The following is a 19715-nucleotide window of genomic DNA, read 5'->3' on the forward strand; positions in this document are numbered from 1 at the left end:
ATTGTTTTTCTTCTTCTAACGGTATCATGCCATGTTTTACCCCTGTAACGAGGACACACGACCGTCTTTTCTAAGCAAAAGGAAAAACAAGTAGTTTGACTGTTACCCTCTAATTATCAAGACCAGGCATATATCGTATTGATAATTTTAAGATGCAGATGTTTTGAATTAATATCCTTTCATTTTAAGAATTAAACTATATTGTTACAAACACAATAATCACACAAATATGAATTTAATTTCATGCATATGTTTTCCCACTTCATAGAAATACTTATCGAGGAGGAAACTTGATTTCATTTCCTTTTAGTGTAAAACCACAAACTCGCATCAGGATAATTTATGGAAGATGTCAAGCAACATATTACTCACAAACGTACAATATGGAAAACAATTTAAACGTGTCGATGTTGTTATTAATTGGAGTTCATGTTTTTCTCGCCACTGCGACTGTCACTGTTGACCCGCATAAATGTGGGTAAGTCACTGGGTGGGTTTGTCAGATTACCATGATTAAATCAACTTTTTCCCCTGACATTTTGATTTTAGTTGTGTTTTATTTACAGAGATGTTTGCTGTACAAGTTATAAACCTCATAGGGAACGCTGTATAGGTATTTCTCATCCTCATACTTAGGATGTTACCCAAAACATTAGATCTGTAACATTATTTTGAATTTCCTGTAATTATTCTTAGAGCATGGATGCTTTGATTTTATCAGAGTGTCCTCCAGGGTGGTATGGAACAAACTGTTCTGAAATCTGTGCTGATGGATTATATGGGCGTTTGTGTAAGGAACAATGTCCGTCACAGTGCAACACAACATGTGACAAAATATCAGGAAGATGTCAAGGTAAATGGAAGAAAACGGAACCAGCTGATTTGTTTTCATAACATGTCAAAACATGTAAAATGATTTTATATATTTCAAACATAAAATAAATATGACAATTAAATGTTAAAAAACACATTCTATGCAAATTTTTAGTTCAGAGTAAACAGATTAAACATGAACCATTTGAAGCAATATGAGCTGCAATTTTCATGTTGAAATTTGTTTTACGAAATTGTTATTTTTTGTGGGAAAAGGCGTTAAGGAGCCTAAATTGAAACTGAATTGAATTATTGTTGTCCTGTACAAAAATAAATTTGCTATATATTCCTTAAAAGGGAAATATGTTATAATCTTATTTATCATAAAAGTTCAAGTTACATGCAGACTTATTATACTAACAGGTTTTTGCACTAAAATAAAATTATAAAAAACCCAGCTCATATTACTTTAAGAGTTTTATTTTATCACACAATACGTGAATATTTCAGGATGTCACTCTTTTATGAGTAATTTGCTGGCATCCTTATACAACCACGTATACCAAAAGGGAAATGACGACACTTTAGAGTTTATTAGCATCTATATTTGCCTTAACTTCTACGGACTATATCAGCTAGACATAGACACTAAGTAACCAGCCTTAACCGTTTTGTCAAACCATTTTTGTACAAACTGTTCTTTAAGTCATTTTTGTTTCTGATCACATTAAGCAGGAAAAAACATAATAGCTAAAAAAAAGGGTGGATGGTCTTGGTCATTTTAGACAATGTTTTTATCCGTGTGATGAAAAAAAACTCTATATGAATATTAAAATATTAAAAATTCAAAATATAGAGATTTTTCTTTTACTATCAGGTAGTTTATGGCCAAATGGTCAAACCTAACGGCAAATTTGATTAGTAACGTTTAACCACAAAGATGAGACTGGTGGCCGACTTTCTGCATTTTTATGCTTGGTTTTAATATTTTTATTTTATTTTACTTATTTCCTATTATAGGTTTGAATACCGATCTGGAGGATCAGATTATAAAATTTGTGGAAAGAAACATCTGGTTATTAATTGGAACATCATCAATATTTGTCCTCTGTTCTTGTGTGTGGTCTGTTATTTTTTATAAGATTTGGTACGTAATTTTTCAATACCTACCTACCAACCTACCTACCTACCTACCTACCTACCTACCTACCTACCTACCTACCTACCTACCTACCTACCTACCTACCTACCTACCTACCTACCTACCTACCTACCTACCTACCTACCTACCTACCTACCTACCTACCTACCTACCTACCTACCTACCTACCTACCTACCTACCTACCTACCTACCTACCTACCTACCTACCTACCTACCTACCTACCTACCTACCTACCTACCTACCTACCTACCTACCTACCTACCTACCTACCTACCTACCTACCTACCTACCTACCTACCTACCTACCTACCTACCTACCTACCTACCTACCTACCTACCTACCTACCTACCTACCTACCTACCTACCTACCTACCTACCTACCTACCTACCTACCTACCTACCTACCTACCTACCTACCTACCTACCTACCTACCTACCTACCTACCTACCTACCTACCTACCTACCTACCTACCTACCTACCTACCTACCTACCTACCTACCTACCTACCTACCTACCTACCTACCTACCTACCTACCTACCTACCTACCTACCTACCTACCTACCTACCTACCTACCTACCTACCTACCTACCTACCTACCTACCTACCTACCTACCTACCTACCTACCTACCTACCTACCTACCTACCTACGTTTATCTAGCTAGCTAGCTAATTACTTATTTATCAGTCATAAAATTTTAAGCAATGTTAGTAAAATCATATATAATTATTGCATTTATCCTTTTTCAGTACAAAGGACAAAGGACAAGTCATCGGTACATTTCATTTTTTCTATGCCTAATCAAATTTTAAATTTTGACATAAAATCCTTTGTTTGTTTTTAAATTTTGTTCCTAACATGAAGTTGTATATGATTAAATAATCAATAAGTCTTAAAGCTTTAATTAAGTTATCTAAATTTTAGTTTAAAGATAGAATTGATGAAGTTTTGGTCAAGGACTATTATCAAGTTAATAGAATCTTTTTGTTATCCATATTTTCAAATTGGACATAGAAAACGAAGTATTTTTGTTTACCTCTTACATCAACATTTGATATACATACCTAATTATGTGAAGGGTACTGTGGAATCATTAGAATTCGTGGTGGCTCAATTTTCGTGGTATTCGTGGGTAGCTCTCACCCATGAATTTAGATCCTCAATGAAAAGTAATCATAAAAGGTTTGGTTTACCTACTGAAACTGAAAACTGACTCATCCACGAAATTAGATCCCCACGAACAAGCAAAAAACCCACAATCCTTGAAAATTGGCCCCCACGAAATTAAATGATTCCACAGTATACGACAATCAACGGAGATTGGTTCTGAAAAAGTTATGATTGATTTAAAAGACCCTCAATAGGATTCACAATCAAATTATGTTTCTATATACCATTCACATGTGCAAAGTATCAACTAAAATAAATTTATATCAGTATATTTGTATCATTTATAGACCATTAAGCAGATCAGAATCCCCAACAGTCTAACGACATTATTTATGAAAATGATGAAGCTTCAATCCAACGTTCAACGAGCGTGCAACCACCTCCTCTGGTTCTTGAAAACAACAAATCAGTGCCGCAAGAACAAGTTCAATATAGCAAAGTCAAAAAGCGCAACAGTCAAACTCGAAAAAATGTTGTATCCAAGGAAATGACGTCACATGAAGATTATAATGATGATAGTGATGACATGTTTGATAGTGATGAATTTGAAGAAAGCAATGAGATATGTAGCAAAGTCCAAATCTCTGATCTAACAAAGACGTCTCAAACAGAGCAGATATCAATGCGAAGACCAAACGAAGCGTATGGAAGAATTTGGCTCTAAGAAATATACTTGATTTCGAAAGTTTTCCTTTCCATGCTTGCCAGAAATTCAAGAAAAAGTAAGATCAAGACATCTTTTAGAGACGTCAACTGCTTCGTTATATTAAGTGCCTATTACAGGGACAATTCATATAAACTAGAAAACGCAATTGTTTTACAGTACATGTATAAACCTTGCTACATTAAAAATTCAACCAACTTCACGTTCAAGTTTGAAACTGTTTTTCTTGAACTTTAATAAAGACATTTTAAACCAATAATTTGATAATAACAAATAAAGAAATTGTGAAATCCTATATAAAAAGGTTTTTAAATTGTTCACATTGATAAACATAGATAATCTTAGTAATACCACTATTTTATATTTGTAATATTGCTACATGAAATCGTTATCAAAGTAATTAAAGATCTGTAATGTGAAATTGGGAGGTTATTTTTCAGTATTTACAATGCAAGTTTGCAAAGGAGTTACAATTCTGGTTCTTTTATTTGGTTTCAGTCTCCAAATTGAATTTCAAGCCAAGATCACAAAGTCTTGTCTTGGGTATTTGTTTATATGAACATTAAAATAAAAAAAATCTCTGTTAAAAATGGAAAACATTAGAAGTTAAAAAAAAGACTAATTTTGTTGAAAATAATGGATAATAAAAGAATATATTAAAACGAATATGTGAATGCAATATAAAAGAAATTAAACAAACAGTTGGAACATATATCGCAAACACACTAGCTATATTCTACAAAAATAAAAAAGGGTCTAAAGATATTTATGACGTTTTGATTAGGGAAAAGAGGTTCCAAAATAAAGCAAAACCTAAATGGGAAGCGAATGACACCATATTTAATGAGGATTATTGGTTAAAAATATTTGAACGTTCCTTTAAGACAACTTAAGAATCTAAATTTCATTGGTTATATTTCCTATTTTTACACAGGATATTACCAACAAATTATTATTTACATAAGCTTAACATTATTGACTCTCCTAAATGCTCTTTTTGTAAATAAGATTCTGAAACAGTCATATTTTTAGTTTAAACAATATTTATTTCATAATTGCATCATACATATTACAATGTAATTGTATCCATTTGTAAAAGTGGAGTGACATTGAAGAGTTATTTTTAGGAAACTAAAGTGTGTCTCTAGTGTTTGATAAGCAAAGCATACTTTTTGGTGAATATAAAAATCACAATACGTATAGAGTACAAAACATGTTAAGGTATATTGTAAAACAGTATATTCTCACTTATAGACTTAAAACATACCCAACTTCAAATGTGTTTGAACTTAAAAAGAAAATTGAAAACAGTCTTCTTGTGAAAAATATTTACTTTTAAAGAATTGTGACTTTGAAATATTCGAGAGATACTTTATAAATATTATTAAAAGAATTAAGCAAGTTTCTTCTAATCCTGAACTATTTGTTAACAAAATGTATGATGCCTTTTAAAATAATTAATTTCTTAATTAAGAAAACCCTGATCAACAACTATAATGCAATGCAACCATTGCCCCATCAGCTTTTTTCTCTCCCTCCCTCTTTTCTCTCATAAATAAAAATATGTACATGCTAAATATTATGTACATGCTGTTGAATGTGTATAATATAATCAAATATTGGAAAATCTTTAAATTTAGAGCTATCACTTATAAGTTGGTGTGCATGTTAGATTTTTTATTTGCTTTTCTTCTTTTGTTTGTGTTTATATGAATGTTATTTCACTCAATGTTTCCTTTTCACACTTACTAAACAATTGACACCATTGTAAATTATCATATATCTACTAGATTTGACCCGTGCGTGCACGGGTTGACATTGCATATGATATCGGACATCTATATACGAAATACTGAGATACATCCACACACCGTATTGTTGACATTTACATAACCAAGCTTTAGGCTTACAATAATGCTATTAATTTCACACACTCTGCTTAGTTAGAATAATCTAACTGTGTCTCGGGACAGGCCTTCACCTTATTTAAAATGCCTCATATTTACCCATAATGTAGAAAAAATTTGCAGAATCGCTCCGAAACGATTTTGGACAAAATTAATGAAGCTGCATTGACAATAACAGTCAAGTTATTCAAAACAAACCATTTTTAGGCTGTAAATACCTTATTTCATCTGAGAATTTTATTCATATTAATGAAGAGTTTTACACTTTTTCACCAACGTCTTTTACTCGCTTCGAATTTACACACCATGTTGACGGGATTTTTCATATTAAATGAACTGAGTTAGAGTTATCTCCCGTATTTCCTTTGATGAACAAAATACATTACAAATTTTCAATGAAAATTTACACGTAATTGTAATATCGTTTCTGAGTTGATCCATGCAAATGTGATATGGTGGGAACATAAACTAAAGAGCCTCCCGTGATTTAGCGTGAATGTAATGCGCAAACACATGATTGTAAAATAAAAAATATCAAGATGATTTCCGGATTTTTAAAAGGAATTTTCGTTGATTATTAATTAGCGAAGCCTGATTGAGAAAAAATAAAAACAAATTGGTAATCTTTAAGTACCAATGATGTTTAAAATGTATAAAACATAAGACAGTACTCTTCCGATTTCTCGGTATTAAAGCCCAAATATTCGAGTCTATTATTTTAATATAATAGTAGATATGCTTGCATTTATATTGTACGTGGAATATGTAGAGATTCCGAAAGAAATGTGGTAACAAAGCTGTGAAAAACATAATTAAAAGTTTAGTTGATGTAGTAAATATTCATGAGTAAAACATATAAACATTAAATTTGTTTTACATATCTTTATCACAATAATCGATAAAGTTTTAAAATGAAATGTTATAATTACATCAATATCTTCTTTTTGGTTCACTGTATGACCATTTAATGTAATTTCTTGCAATTCATTGCCTGCAGAGACTAACACTTTTCACGGGTATATCTGAAAGTGATTTTTAATGTGTAATAGGGTGTTAAGAATTTTTCCCTTTTACTTTCAGGTTGCTGAGTGGATAACATAAGCCCATTTTTTTTCATTGACCTCATTGTTGTATTCTGGGTATTTTAAATTGACCTGTAAAAAATCAAATATGCAAAAAAAAAAAATATGCTTAAACATTATTCAATACCCGGGGTAGTAAAATTAATTATTTTAGAAGTCAAAATGATTTATCAATGAATTTTTAAATAAAAAAGTCAATATACACCCTACCTACCACGAGGTTTTAAGTTCAGACTTCTAAAATAGGTTTGATTTGGTATGGTGTGGTATTTTTAAATGTGGAAAAAGATATTTCAATGCACAAATAATTTATTAATTGGAGTAGTTTTGCACACACTACCTCTTTTGGAATTTTATATACACATTATGCTTAAAATATATGCACGTGATAAATTGATACTTAGTTAAAAACTTATTGAACTGCTTTAATTGTTTTACAATAATGATTTAAAACAATACAGGTCATTTGCTCTCGCTCATATACTTTTCTGATCATTCTGTCTTTTATTCAAAGAACATAAAGTGTGAACATGAGGAAAATAGCGAATCCTGAATAATCAGAATAAACACAATCATATCACTAACCCGCTATTGAATAGGTTTAAGAAGATTTAAAAAATAATAAAGAGACTCGAAACATCAAATTGGAAAATAACGACTGACTATTGCAAGATGCCTGTCCCAAAAAGCATTGAAAACAGAAACCTGACAAAAGAAAGTTCCCTTCTAAATGAATTAAATGACCAGACGCTATAAACAACTATAAAAAGAACAACGACCCCAAGTTAATCAAAATCTTTCAATCATGCACAATTGAATTTATCTTTAAACTTGTTGTAATAACCTATTGTGAATATCATTTTACTAATTTCATGCGAGTGTTATTTAATGTACATTTGCTTATTAGCTCATAGCGATCACTGAAAAAAGAGGGTGTCCTTGATAGTATTTCCTGCTATTAACCCCTCAAAACATATCATTCTAAGCAGAACGGGAAGTTGTCAACAACGAACACACGACATTCAAAGAATATGGAGGCAAGTGTATCTGTGATCGCTTTACTGACAATTTCTGTTTATGTGTGTTCCAGCTCTGTTACCGTGGATCCGAACATGTGTGGGTAAGGTCATGTGAGAGGATATAAGAATGAAGATCTGACCAAATGGTTTTATTTGTCATTTTTAACATTTGTCTCTTGTTTCAGAGTAGGCGTATGCTGTACAAACTTTATCCTTATAGGAGATCGTTGCATAAGTATAATATGTTTTGAAGATTTGCATTTTATGAATGGATCACTTTCTGAATTATTTTCTGATAAATCATTGTTTTTCGGAAGCATGTGGTCCTGGAAGAGTTGGAGAAAATTGTAGCGAACACTGTATTGATGGATTCTACGGACAAAACTGTAGGATGGTATGCCAATTAGAATGTAAACAGACCTGCGACAAAGTATATGGACTTTGCCCTGGTTACAGTGCAGGTAACAACATATTTTTTTCATAACTTTGTAATTATGTAAATTCCTAAAATTTCAAACATTATGCATGTTCTGAAGAAATTAATATCAATTAAGCGATGTTGTGATGAATTGAAAACATTTCTTTATAGACAAAAATACCATAATGAAAGGTTGCACAAGTGTTACGATTTCAGATAACACTTCGGAAAATTATAACATACCTCCTAAAATAGAACACTGAAGCATCATAAATTTACTCTCTCTCTCTCTCTCTCTCTCTCTCTCTCTCTCTCTCTCTCTCTCTCTCTATATATATATACTCGTCCATAACTCTCTCTCACCTCGTATAAACAAATTGCGCCTTAGAAAAGTATTATTTTCCTCTAAGCGCACATTATTTAAAGCGATATTTATGACTATGTTTATATCATATCGTCGAAGTAATACATTTTTCTATAGAAGGTTTAAAATATTTATTGTGTTGGCCAGTTAATGTTTAACTGAATATTTTTAACGTTTTATACATGGTAAATAATACATCTAATTACAACCTTATAAATGTTCGCCCAACTGTCATTCTTCCCAATTTTATATAGTTTACATACTGTGGTTTTAGACTTGTTAATTCCTATATCTCTGGGTGTTTTAATTCAGAAAATAGGAGATTATTCACTTAAATAGATGTGATTGTTTGATGAACCAATTAATACTATATTCCAGGAAGTCAGTGAAACATCCGTAAGCGATATTTCGCAACTAACAACAAAAATATAAGCTCATTCAGAAATTGTGACGATGTATGTAATGGAATACAAGATATAGGGGATGTTAAAGGAACATATTTGTTTCTTATTGTGAATTTGATTATAACAATAAAGTTGAAATGTATCTAAACAACACTGTATGTCACTTTATAAAGAATAGAGATGTCCATGCATTAAAACTGAAGAAAAACCCAATCCTCCATCACGCCACACCATTATGTGATAACTTTTTTGGGTATAGCTTAAACAATTAGAAGAACAATAAACATTTTTTTGAAAATATAAAATATTCTTTGCAAGGTTGTTGGCCATATAGGTCTATTTTTGGTTAAAATAAAACTAAGATATTTATCAAAACTGACTTATTAAATTTAAAATTTTTTATGGAAAAAGCAGCATTTAATGTTTAATGTGCCAGTATTCAAACAATTTAAAATGTAAGGAAAAATTATTCACAATCTAAAAAGCTTATTGCAGACACTTTTCTGGAAATGTGTAGTACATATTTTGTTTCATCCTAGTGCCTAGTTCTAGTTGTAACTTTGTATTGGTCCATAAGTATATATGTTTAAGTATTTATGAAATATATGCATGTTGTTGTACATAGTGCGAATTCGTTACAAAGTATTTAAATTTGTGTTTATATTCATACTTAGTAAACTTACTATGAACTAAGTATATCTTGGTAAACTTTTTGCGAGTACCATGAGATTTGGCCCTGGGCGAAGAAAAGGGACAAAATTAAATGGCAAGGAAAATATTAAAACAACATATATTAATGAAATTATGCATATGTTTCACGCGATTTGTGATTTGATATGTATTTCTACAATTCCTTTGCGCTAGATATCATTAGCTTTAAATTACCTCATTTAATTCAAAAGAAGGCCAATTTACTCCACAGCTTATTCTAGTAATGGTGATTTAAAAATTATAACCTTTGGCAAACGTACATGCATCCAATACAGTTAAATTAAGTAAGCGGTTTTCAAATCTTAAGTAGGATACCTTTATATGATTTGGACATTTTCAAGTTTGCATGTCATTGGGGTCAGAAAATGGACGAATCGTTCATATTTTCCCTTGACATTTGAGAAAAGAAGGACCATTATTTTTGCATTTCGTAATTATTAAGAACTATGACTCAGTTAAGGTTTGTTTACAATCTTAATTGTACATTTGTCTTTAGTGAAGATTCAAAGATTGGGACTATTTGGTCTGCCTTTTAAGTAAATATCATTCTCTGTATGGGCTAAAGATTATGCTTCGCCAACCTTTGCCATTTATGTACGAACTGATTAGATTACAATAACATGGCAACTGATTTAAGAAGCTTGATGATGCTCTGAACTATGTCATTTGGTAATAGTGAAATAATTTGTTTGAGGTGTGAACATTAACTAATTCAAATTTTCTTTAAAAATGTGGTACACGAAAAGAAGAGGGAATGTGTTCCCTCTTCGTAAAGATTCTTTTGTAAAATATTGTTAAATTAGTTGAATTAAAAAAAGTGTTTCATGTTCGAAAAGACAAATTTCAACAATGAACAAAAATTGTAATAAACACAAGTTTATGATAGAACGTCACATTGTCAATTCTGCTGTTAATATGAGTCTAAGCTCTATGATTGTAGACCAGCATATGTGTGGGCAGGTTAACACAAAATTTCATTTGATAACACCATCATTATAACATTTTCGTTGGTTTTGCTTTGTTCATATCATTGATTACAGAGTCGGAATTTGTTGTGTAGGTTATGAAATTGATAATGTTTAGTTTATAGTCGGTTTTTGTAAAAACAATCTAACGTTATACTAAAATGTGATATTTTTATTAATGAGTTGTTTTGTGATAAAAGGTTTGAATATAAAAATAGAGTGTTGTATGGATTAAACTGTAGTGAATCTTGTCGAGAATGTTTGTACGGACATTTTTTGAAGAAGAATTTTTTCATTGCAATGTTAAAAATAATGTAACAGAAGATTAAAATGTAATCTAGGTAAAAATGATAGCAGAAGATTATTTCGTATTGTTTTATACATCAGGGCTGCGTTTTACAAAAGAACTTACGACAGAGTCGTAAATATTTTCAGTCTCGTGGAATGATATTTAAAGAACAAAACTCAGACAGAACCATATTTATACAACTACTCTGATGTCCATGATAATATTTTACAGCTATGAGAATGAAACATTGATTAGTTTGTTTTTAACTAGCATTCATTAATTTGGTCGTAAGTCGTAAGTTCTGTTGTAAAACGCAGCCCAGAACATTATTGGGAATGATATTTTGACAATACATATTGTATGAGCGAACTGAAAAAATGACAGAAAACATCATCTTCAGTATACATGTACTTTATCACGTAGCTAATAGTGATTATGTTTTGATATCAATTGCTTGAACGCAGTGACATCTCATTTGATTAATAGTCTGAACGTCGGTCTTTTTGTCTAGGAAAGTTTCAAAAGATTTATCAGACATTTAAATACTTTTCTTACATGGTTTTGTTGTGTCTGATTTTACACGGTCTTTTAGATGGTTAGAAAAAAAATGATATGTAAAGACAAATGATATCGATATACGGAAACAATTAAAGATTTTACTGAGCGAAAAAGATTTGCTTATTCTCGATGTGTCGTCAGCATTTGTTTTGTTCTTGTGCCGGATATTTATTGATTTTGAAAAATGTGGTTTGTACAATCTATCTATCTATCTATCTATCTATCTATCTATCTATCTATCTATCTATCTATCTATCTATCTATCTATCTGTTGACAAAGTTATGCACTTTTTAAAAATCGTTGATTTAAACATACATGAATGTTACTAAATTTTTCATTAAAAGTGACAAACGCTGTCAGTGGTATGAGTAAGTATATTTTCAAAATATGAATTTAAATGCACGTATCTTAAAAATCACAAATAGTAGTTTTCTTTGTTTATCTTTATTAAGTTTTCTTAAATTCGGTATTTTTCAACTTTTAAACTAAAAGGTAATCATAGAAATTCAGAAACAAAATGAATTGCCCAATGAAATGAAAACTACACAGTATTCTGATATAACTTTAATTTGCTGATGATTGATCATGCCTGCTTAGAAATTTAGAAACCAGGCATAAAATTCTTCTAGGTAATAATAACAAACAAGTAAAGATAATGCTTGAGCCTTTGGGGCGTATACTCAGCAGCATGCTCCCCTAGTCCATAATATATATAAAAAATTCTAATAAATGTCAATGAATATAGCATTACATATGCCCTACTGGTAAGCAAGAATACCGTCCACTGATGCAATTTGGTGAAATTTCTGTCAGCAGCCTTGAGGATTGTAGGTCATCGATACAAAGCAACAAAGAACCAGGCTTCAGCTTCTCTAACAAAAGTTAGAAAGAAAAAGCAGCAGCAGAAGAAAAAATATTATTAACAATATTCGGCACAAGCATCGCCCCAACTGGCTTTATGGGATAAAATGGGAAAAGTGAGGTGTTGAAGGATGAAAGATGCAAGTATACGATGAGGTCACGGATATTGGTTCATTGATCCTAATCCTGATAACCCGTAGTACATGTACAACTCTTGTTTATAATTCCTTGATTAATATATTTGTTCAGCGTTACTTTATAAATCGAGATCAAAATGACGACAGTTTAATGCTCTTAAAGCGTTTAATGCAGATGTCTCCTGAGGAACTCTACTTTTGTTTTGAATTTATGATATTTAATTTTGTATTATATTAAAATGTTTAACGTGTTCAGTGCGCTTAATTTATAAATAATCTTTCTGCAAAGATTGACTTTTAAAACAATGCTGCAAATTAAAAAAAAAATATCTGCATGTACGAGGGTTGTCCAAAAAGTTCGTGGACCCATTTAATTCTATTCAAAATAACAGTGCCATTATCAGGAAAGTATTATAATATTTTAAAATAGTGTAAAATAATGCATATGTTTTTGTGTTGAAGTTATCATTATATATTAATAGTGTTGTATTGAAGTTATCATTATATATTGATAGCCTACACAGGTCGCACGACGTTTCTATAGCATCGTATTCCTGGGTTTACCTGAGAGTGATATGCCACATTCACCGTTTAGTCAGAGGGTACAATAGCATACTCAATCAAAATATCACTTGTGCCACTTGTGGATAAGCAAACTCGAACTATTTCGATGTTTTCCCTGTTTCACCCACCGATTAATTTGTTTCTGTCGGTGATTTGACTCAGTCGACACAATTTTATAATGGCGCGCTTTTCCGTGCGGTCAGTTTACGTCGCTTTTTTTTAGGCGTTTTTAAAGACATTTTCTTGCAGTAATATCTTTTAAAAGTCCTCTGCTAGTTTGAAAATAGTCTCAAATTACATATGCAAAAGACATACACCATACAGACTACATCACAACAGAAGATTATTAAGTTTTGAAATGTTTAATTAAAAACTATAACTATTCATAACTAAAAACTCAATTACAACGTTAAAGGTTGGACCGTGCCTACTTTCCGTAAGCTTTTGATATATTAAAATTTTAGTTTATTTCAATGGAAAACATTTAAAACCACTTAAGTTTGATTTGAAACGTGTTTGACAAGGATTTAGATATACGAAATATATATATATATATAAATCCATTTAAAATGACAAAAACGCGATTGTTTAAGATCTTTTTGAACAACCCTCGTACATGCATGATAACAGATTATATTTTAATTAATCTTAAACACTTATAAACATTGACATTTACTGATGTCAATAAACTGGACCATCTAACAGCTGTTTCACAATTAGCAGGTCAGCGATAACGTTGGAATCACACGCATACATAGCTACATATACATGCTTTGTCCAAAATTGTCGTAGTTCTTATACAAACTATCGATTCTCGACAAACGTGTTGTTGTAAGCCACCATACCTTTAATTTCACTATGGTCCCTCTCATTGTTAGATGGAACCAAAGTATTAACTGTGCCACGAGTAAACCGTAACTCACAACAAATATCAACAGAAGGTATAGGGAAGGACTGGTTAATGAAAATGTCAGATCATTAAATCAACTACATTATCTTATTTAAACAGTATGACCAAATTGATAAAGGTATTTTGAATAATCTTATTTCAACATACTCTGCAAAATAATTCACAAAATGAACACATTTCGCACAGCTGACTGTATTATCTTCATACCCATAGAACTGCTTCATGTGGTTTTCGATACTCAGAATTTTGAGGAATGATCACTAACTGTATAAGAATTGGAGTGATACCCAGGTATTTTCTGTTATATTGATAATAATAAAAGTTCACACTTGATAGGAATCCTAAATCATAGTTCTGATAACGTCCATTAAATTTATACACCATTGATGACATTTTGTATGGATAAATAATGGTATTAGTTCAACCCACAATGAGAAGAAGTTTGTGTTCCCATTTTTCCGTCGTGTAAAGAAGCGGCCAAGCATTTTTGTTATCGTAATTCATTCCTGAAATTGAAATGAAATAAACCATAATATGTTGTAATAACCTACTGTTAAATATCAAACTCATTTAATGAAAATGTTATTGTACTTGTAATTTACATCTGCTTGTTACAAACTAACATTCACTAAATCAAAGAGGATATCGTTGATAGTATTTCCTGCTCAGAAAAATCCTAAACAAATTATTTTCATCACACCGGGAAGTTGTCAACAACAAAAACACGGCATTTGATGAATATGGAGGATGGTGTATATGTGATCGCTTTACTGACAATTTGTGTTTATGTGTGTTCCAGCTCTGTTACCGTGGACCCGAACATGTGTGGGTAAGGTCATGTGAGATCAAATATAAAAACGCAAATCTTAACAAATAATTGTATTTGTCATTTTTAACATTTGCTTCTTTTTTACAGAGTAGGTGTATGCTGTTTAAACTTTGTGCTTGAAGGAGATAGGTGTATAGGTATAATATGTTCTACAAATTGTATTTATGAATGGACTTCTTTCTGAATTGCCGTTTGATAAAACATTGGTTTTTGGAAGCATGTGGTCCTGGAAGAGTTGGAGGAAATTGTAGCAAACACTGTCTCGATGGATTTTATGGTCAAAACTGTAAGATGAAATGCCCATTAGAATGTAAACAGACATGCGACAAAGTAAATGGACTTTGCATTGGTTACAGTTCAGGTAACAACACAATTTTTGTCTAACTATAAAATTTGAATTCCTGTCAAATTAAAACATAATACATGTATATAGACCAGAGAAATAGATGATTTACGTTAACATTAAATGCTTTTTTTTAAAAATTTTATGTCAATTAAAATGAAGGTCACTCTTTGTTATGCTTTTAAATATAAAACTTAACTTTGATATAGTGTGGATTCATTTCTTTTTAGAGAATAATACGATAGGTTACATAAAAGGGGACACGACAGAAAATGATTTAAAAGAAAAATTAGCAGACTTCTTAGGAGAAAACATCTGGATAATAATAGGAGTATCATCAGTATTTGTTTCTTTCTCCTGCATTGGAACGCTTTTATTTTGCAAAAAATGGTATGTTTTCTTTATCCCTCTCTTTCTAACAATACATTTAATCATACTGTAAATGTAAAAAAAACAAATTCACCAAAATCACTGCTTTTTTCATCTTGCCGTACTTTTAATGATTTTAACAAAAAACATATAAGAAACCTTAAACTTTTCAGTAAAAGTCAAACAGAGACAGTCACAAGGACATGTGAGTACTATTTTCAAAAGAGAACTTGAATCGAAAACTGCGGAACATTACATTTCTTAAAATATTTCATTTGTTTAATGTTTTTTTCTATTCACATATATAGAAAAAGAAAGTGTAAATAAATTTTGTACGTTATAATGAAGCATTTTATTAAGGTCTAGAACACTGTGACCATTAGCAGTTGCTCATGTTTGGTAATTCTCTTAACTTAGCTTAATGATATACACATGTTAATGGTGAGTATTATACTGTTGTGAAAATATACATAATTCATTTTTTGTTATTACAAAATACAACTGACGATGCAAATTGTAAAATGTTATACAATTTAGATGAAACTGTTTTACAGTCTACATCTCAGATCAGAACTCTCAACAGTTAAATGGTTTGAGGTATGAGAGTGATGGAGTGTTTAGCAACAATTCATCTACCTTACAACCCCCTCCTAGAACTCAAGAAAACAACACGTCAAGGGGAGATAATGCATCTGCACAACCAGAATGTGAAAACAGTAAATCTAAAAAGCGTTATAGCCTCGTTCGAAAAATAACGATCTCGCGTGAAATGACGTCACACTCAGAGTACAGCGATGACAATGATGACTTGTATGACAGTGATGAACTTGACGACAGTTTGGATGTTTGTAAAAAAGTTCAAATCTCAGACCTTCCAAAGAAAGATTCCTTTAAAACGTTTCAAACCGAAGATATAAAATCAAAGGAAGCTTATGGAAAAGTATGGCTTTAACAATATCTATGGACTAGCAATTTATAACAATTTCGAATTGTCTTTGCAGTGCTACATGAACTCTATTTTTTCAGAAAAAAACAAACTTGTGTCATGTGTAATGTTTGTTAACAATGGTCATGTAATAAATAAAACAAGAGAAGAAAAAAATATCAAGCAGTATAACCAAAAAAAGTGAAAGAATAAAATGAATTAAGATATAATATGCACGTCAACTTCGAAGACTTATTAACGATGTTTTTTAAACGCATGTACAAAAAAGAATGCAAAACTATCACTTTTCTGTATATTTCGTCATATGCATTCATGAAAAATGACAATAACAAACTGTCACCCAATCATAAAAAATCCATAAAACAAAACGCAAATTCAAAGCAGAGCAACATGGACCTCTTAAGAGTTAGAGGTAGGATCAGGTGCTTAGGATGAGTGAGTATCCTCTGCTGACCGGTCACACCCGCCGTGTGCTCTTTGTCGTAGCATAATTACATGATGTCATTTACGAAGAAAAAAAGAGCAAAAGCACGACAGGAGCAACTCTCTCTCTCCAAGATTTTCTCGGATTTCTAAAATTTACAAATCAAAAAAAATTTACAGAAAAATGTACAATCAAATTTTAATAGATATTAAAGACATATATTGGAGTATTAGATTTGTGTTTCCTCCAGATATATATATATATATATATATATATATCTATATCTATATCTATCTATATATATATATATATATATATATATATATATATATATATATCGTTAAAGCCTCTTTGTGTTGGCTGGATGATACCAAATGGAAATAAACGTGTGTACTTAATTTTTTTGAAATTTCGTAGAATTCATAAGGCTGTTGTAGTTGGTATATAATTAAATAGATACAAATTAATGAGACAAATAGAACAAATTCTCGTTTGGCCATTGTTTTATTTTATTATCTGGTCTAAATTATATTATTGTGCTATGTTTGGTATTTAACACGAATATTTACAAAGAGAGTGTATTAATTTGAGTATACAGTTTAGATTTGAACAACAAACAACCATTTGCAACTTGTGGTCATTCAGATTTTTTTTTTTACATTGCTCTTTATCAAACTTTATGTCGACGCCGCCAAACATACTTGATAACGATTAGAAATTACTTAGAAAGAAGGAAATGTTGCTAGAGCGTATTATAACCCGCTGTTAAACATGTTACAAAGGGGAAATTCTATTTTTAAAATTTCTCCTTTGTTAAATTGTATCATAAAATCACCAATGTATTAAAACTGTGTGTTGCATTCCATTTTTAGACGGGGTCACGTGACCCCCTCTATTAGTTTACTGTCAGCCGAAGTCTCAAACCGGAAGGCACGCGAAGAACACATGAATTGAGTCTACGCGTAAGAAAATAGTGCAGAAATTTTTTATGCATTTTAGCAAAAATGTATATCATAAAAACACGCATTAAATCGTCTGAAGTCCTCTACATGTATGTTTAAACCAAATTCTATAAAGAAAATAATCAAATAGCTTTATTGATCAAAATATTCTAGTTCGGTTCAGGAGTTGTAGTGATTTGTGAAATGAGTTACGTAACTGAATGCACAACGCCGTCGACGAATCAGTTGGTGGACGAGCTCATTAATCAATGAAAGAGGATGAAGGTTGAATCGAAAGTAAAGTTCCGAAAGGCAATGTGCCATACTTGAAAAGTTGTGAATTTTATATAACAATCTATCACCTAAAAAATGCCGAACTTCATGCGCGAGTTGATGTTGAAATCTAGTCGGGTTATATACAGATGTTTTACATTTTAAATAGGTGTTTCATTGGCTTCCAGTCTACTTGCGGAATGACTGCTGTTTATCTCTAAATTTTGTACATAGAAAATAAAAACAAGTCTGAATTTGCCTTCTCGTTCATTGACTCTTAAGTTAATTAAACTGAATTTTAATTTTGAACAATGCATCGTTATCAAAATCTATATAGATTATACATTTTGTGTCTCTCATCAGAAACTAAGCCGATCTTTCTCCCATCGGTAAATAACTCGCACTAATATTAAACCTGAATTTAGAGATAATGCATGGTTGTTATGTTTTAAACTTTTTATTTACCGTTTGGTAGTATGTATAAATAAATAGTACTTATCTCAATTTTAAAGAGATAAAAACTAAAAGGTTTTTTTTTTAGTAGTTTTAAAATTTGATTTACAAATCCTTTATTTTAGCTCTTAAAAAAAATTGAAATTAAATCACTTACGAAATTAAGTTCATTTTTTCCAAGACACGCATGAAAATGTGCGCTTAATAGACGTGGGTGTATTGAAAAAACACATGCAGATCCCTGAAATGACAATGCCTTACAACATTTGTAAATTTTGCTGTTAATAACGTTAACTTTGCATACATTAGAAATGTTAAAATCAAATAATTCTGAATAAATAGCTAACATTAACAATTTACAATTATCATACAATAAGTTTTGCTTTAGCAATTGTCAGTAAAACATATTACCGCCATGTGAATATTTTTCCTAAACATGAAACCAACTCTCCTAAATTAGCACAAAGTACCTGATCTGGACATTTTCCTTATTTTTTTCCTAACCAGTCCTTTAACTGACTTATCTCTGTACATTTATCAATTGATTTCTTGTTGCTTTATTTTTAACGACATATATAACAGTCAATCAGGAAAGGTCTACCCCAAACATGACGCGATTATTCAATTTTGGTCTCCATTTTCTAGTTTTATCGATTTGAAAAGCAGTTGACTGAATTCGGAGTATGATTTTTAATGAAAGGAACAGTTGCATCGTAATTCGTGTAGATAATGCACGAGTTTACACAAAAAAGTAGTAAGTGATGTACGAATTTATTTCTACCTATTAATTAAATATGAATCGCGCCGCAAGAAAATCGTGACGGATAAGTCGGTCTAAAAAATCAAAATGGCTATCGTGACGAACTTTCTTATTGGTATAGTACTTTGAATAATCATATTGTAAAAAAAAATATTTCTAACGTCATGTGCCTGTGTTATCAGTATGCAAATGTTAACTTTGTTCGGTAATTCAGCAGTTTGAGATTTTTCGGAGTTTTCATAAAACTTGTATCACAAAATCAAATAAATGTAATAATTTAAATTATCTCCCTAAATATAGTTGTTTTGATTTCCCCGGTTAGTTGTTATTTTTTAAATTTTTCTTTGGGGTCTTATTTTACATGAAATACCG

General features: G+C 31.1%; 1 protein-coding gene and 1 pseudogene across 1 annotated transcript; both read left to right on the forward strand.

The window, feature by feature from the left end:
* Nucleotides 1–324: 324 nt before the first annotated feature.
* On the forward strand, nucleotides 325–4104 carry LOC128190358 (uncharacterized; annotated as a pseudogene).
* Nucleotides 4105–14352: 10248 nt separating this feature from the next.
* Nucleotides 14353–16625, forward strand: LOC128190122 (uncharacterized). Its single transcript, XM_052862033.1, has 6 exons — nucleotides 14353–14834; nucleotides 14922–14971; nucleotides 15052–15195; nucleotides 15408–15567; nucleotides 15720–15751; nucleotides 16101–16625. Exons 1-6 carry the CDS (start codon nucleotides 14740–14742, stop codon nucleotides 16496–16498), a joined length of 879 nt encoding a protein of 292 aa, XP_052717993.1. The 5' UTR covers nucleotides 14353–14739; the 3' UTR covers nucleotides 16499–16625.
* The last annotated feature ends 3090 nt before the right edge of the window (nucleotides 16626–19715 follow it).

The sequence above is a fragment of the Crassostrea angulata genome, chromosome 6, assembly GCF_025612915.1.
Source record: "Crassostrea angulata isolate pt1a10 chromosome 6, ASM2561291v2, whole genome shotgun sequence".
Lineage (NCBI taxonomy): Eukaryota > Metazoa > Mollusca > Bivalvia > Ostreida > Ostreidae > Magallana > Magallana angulata.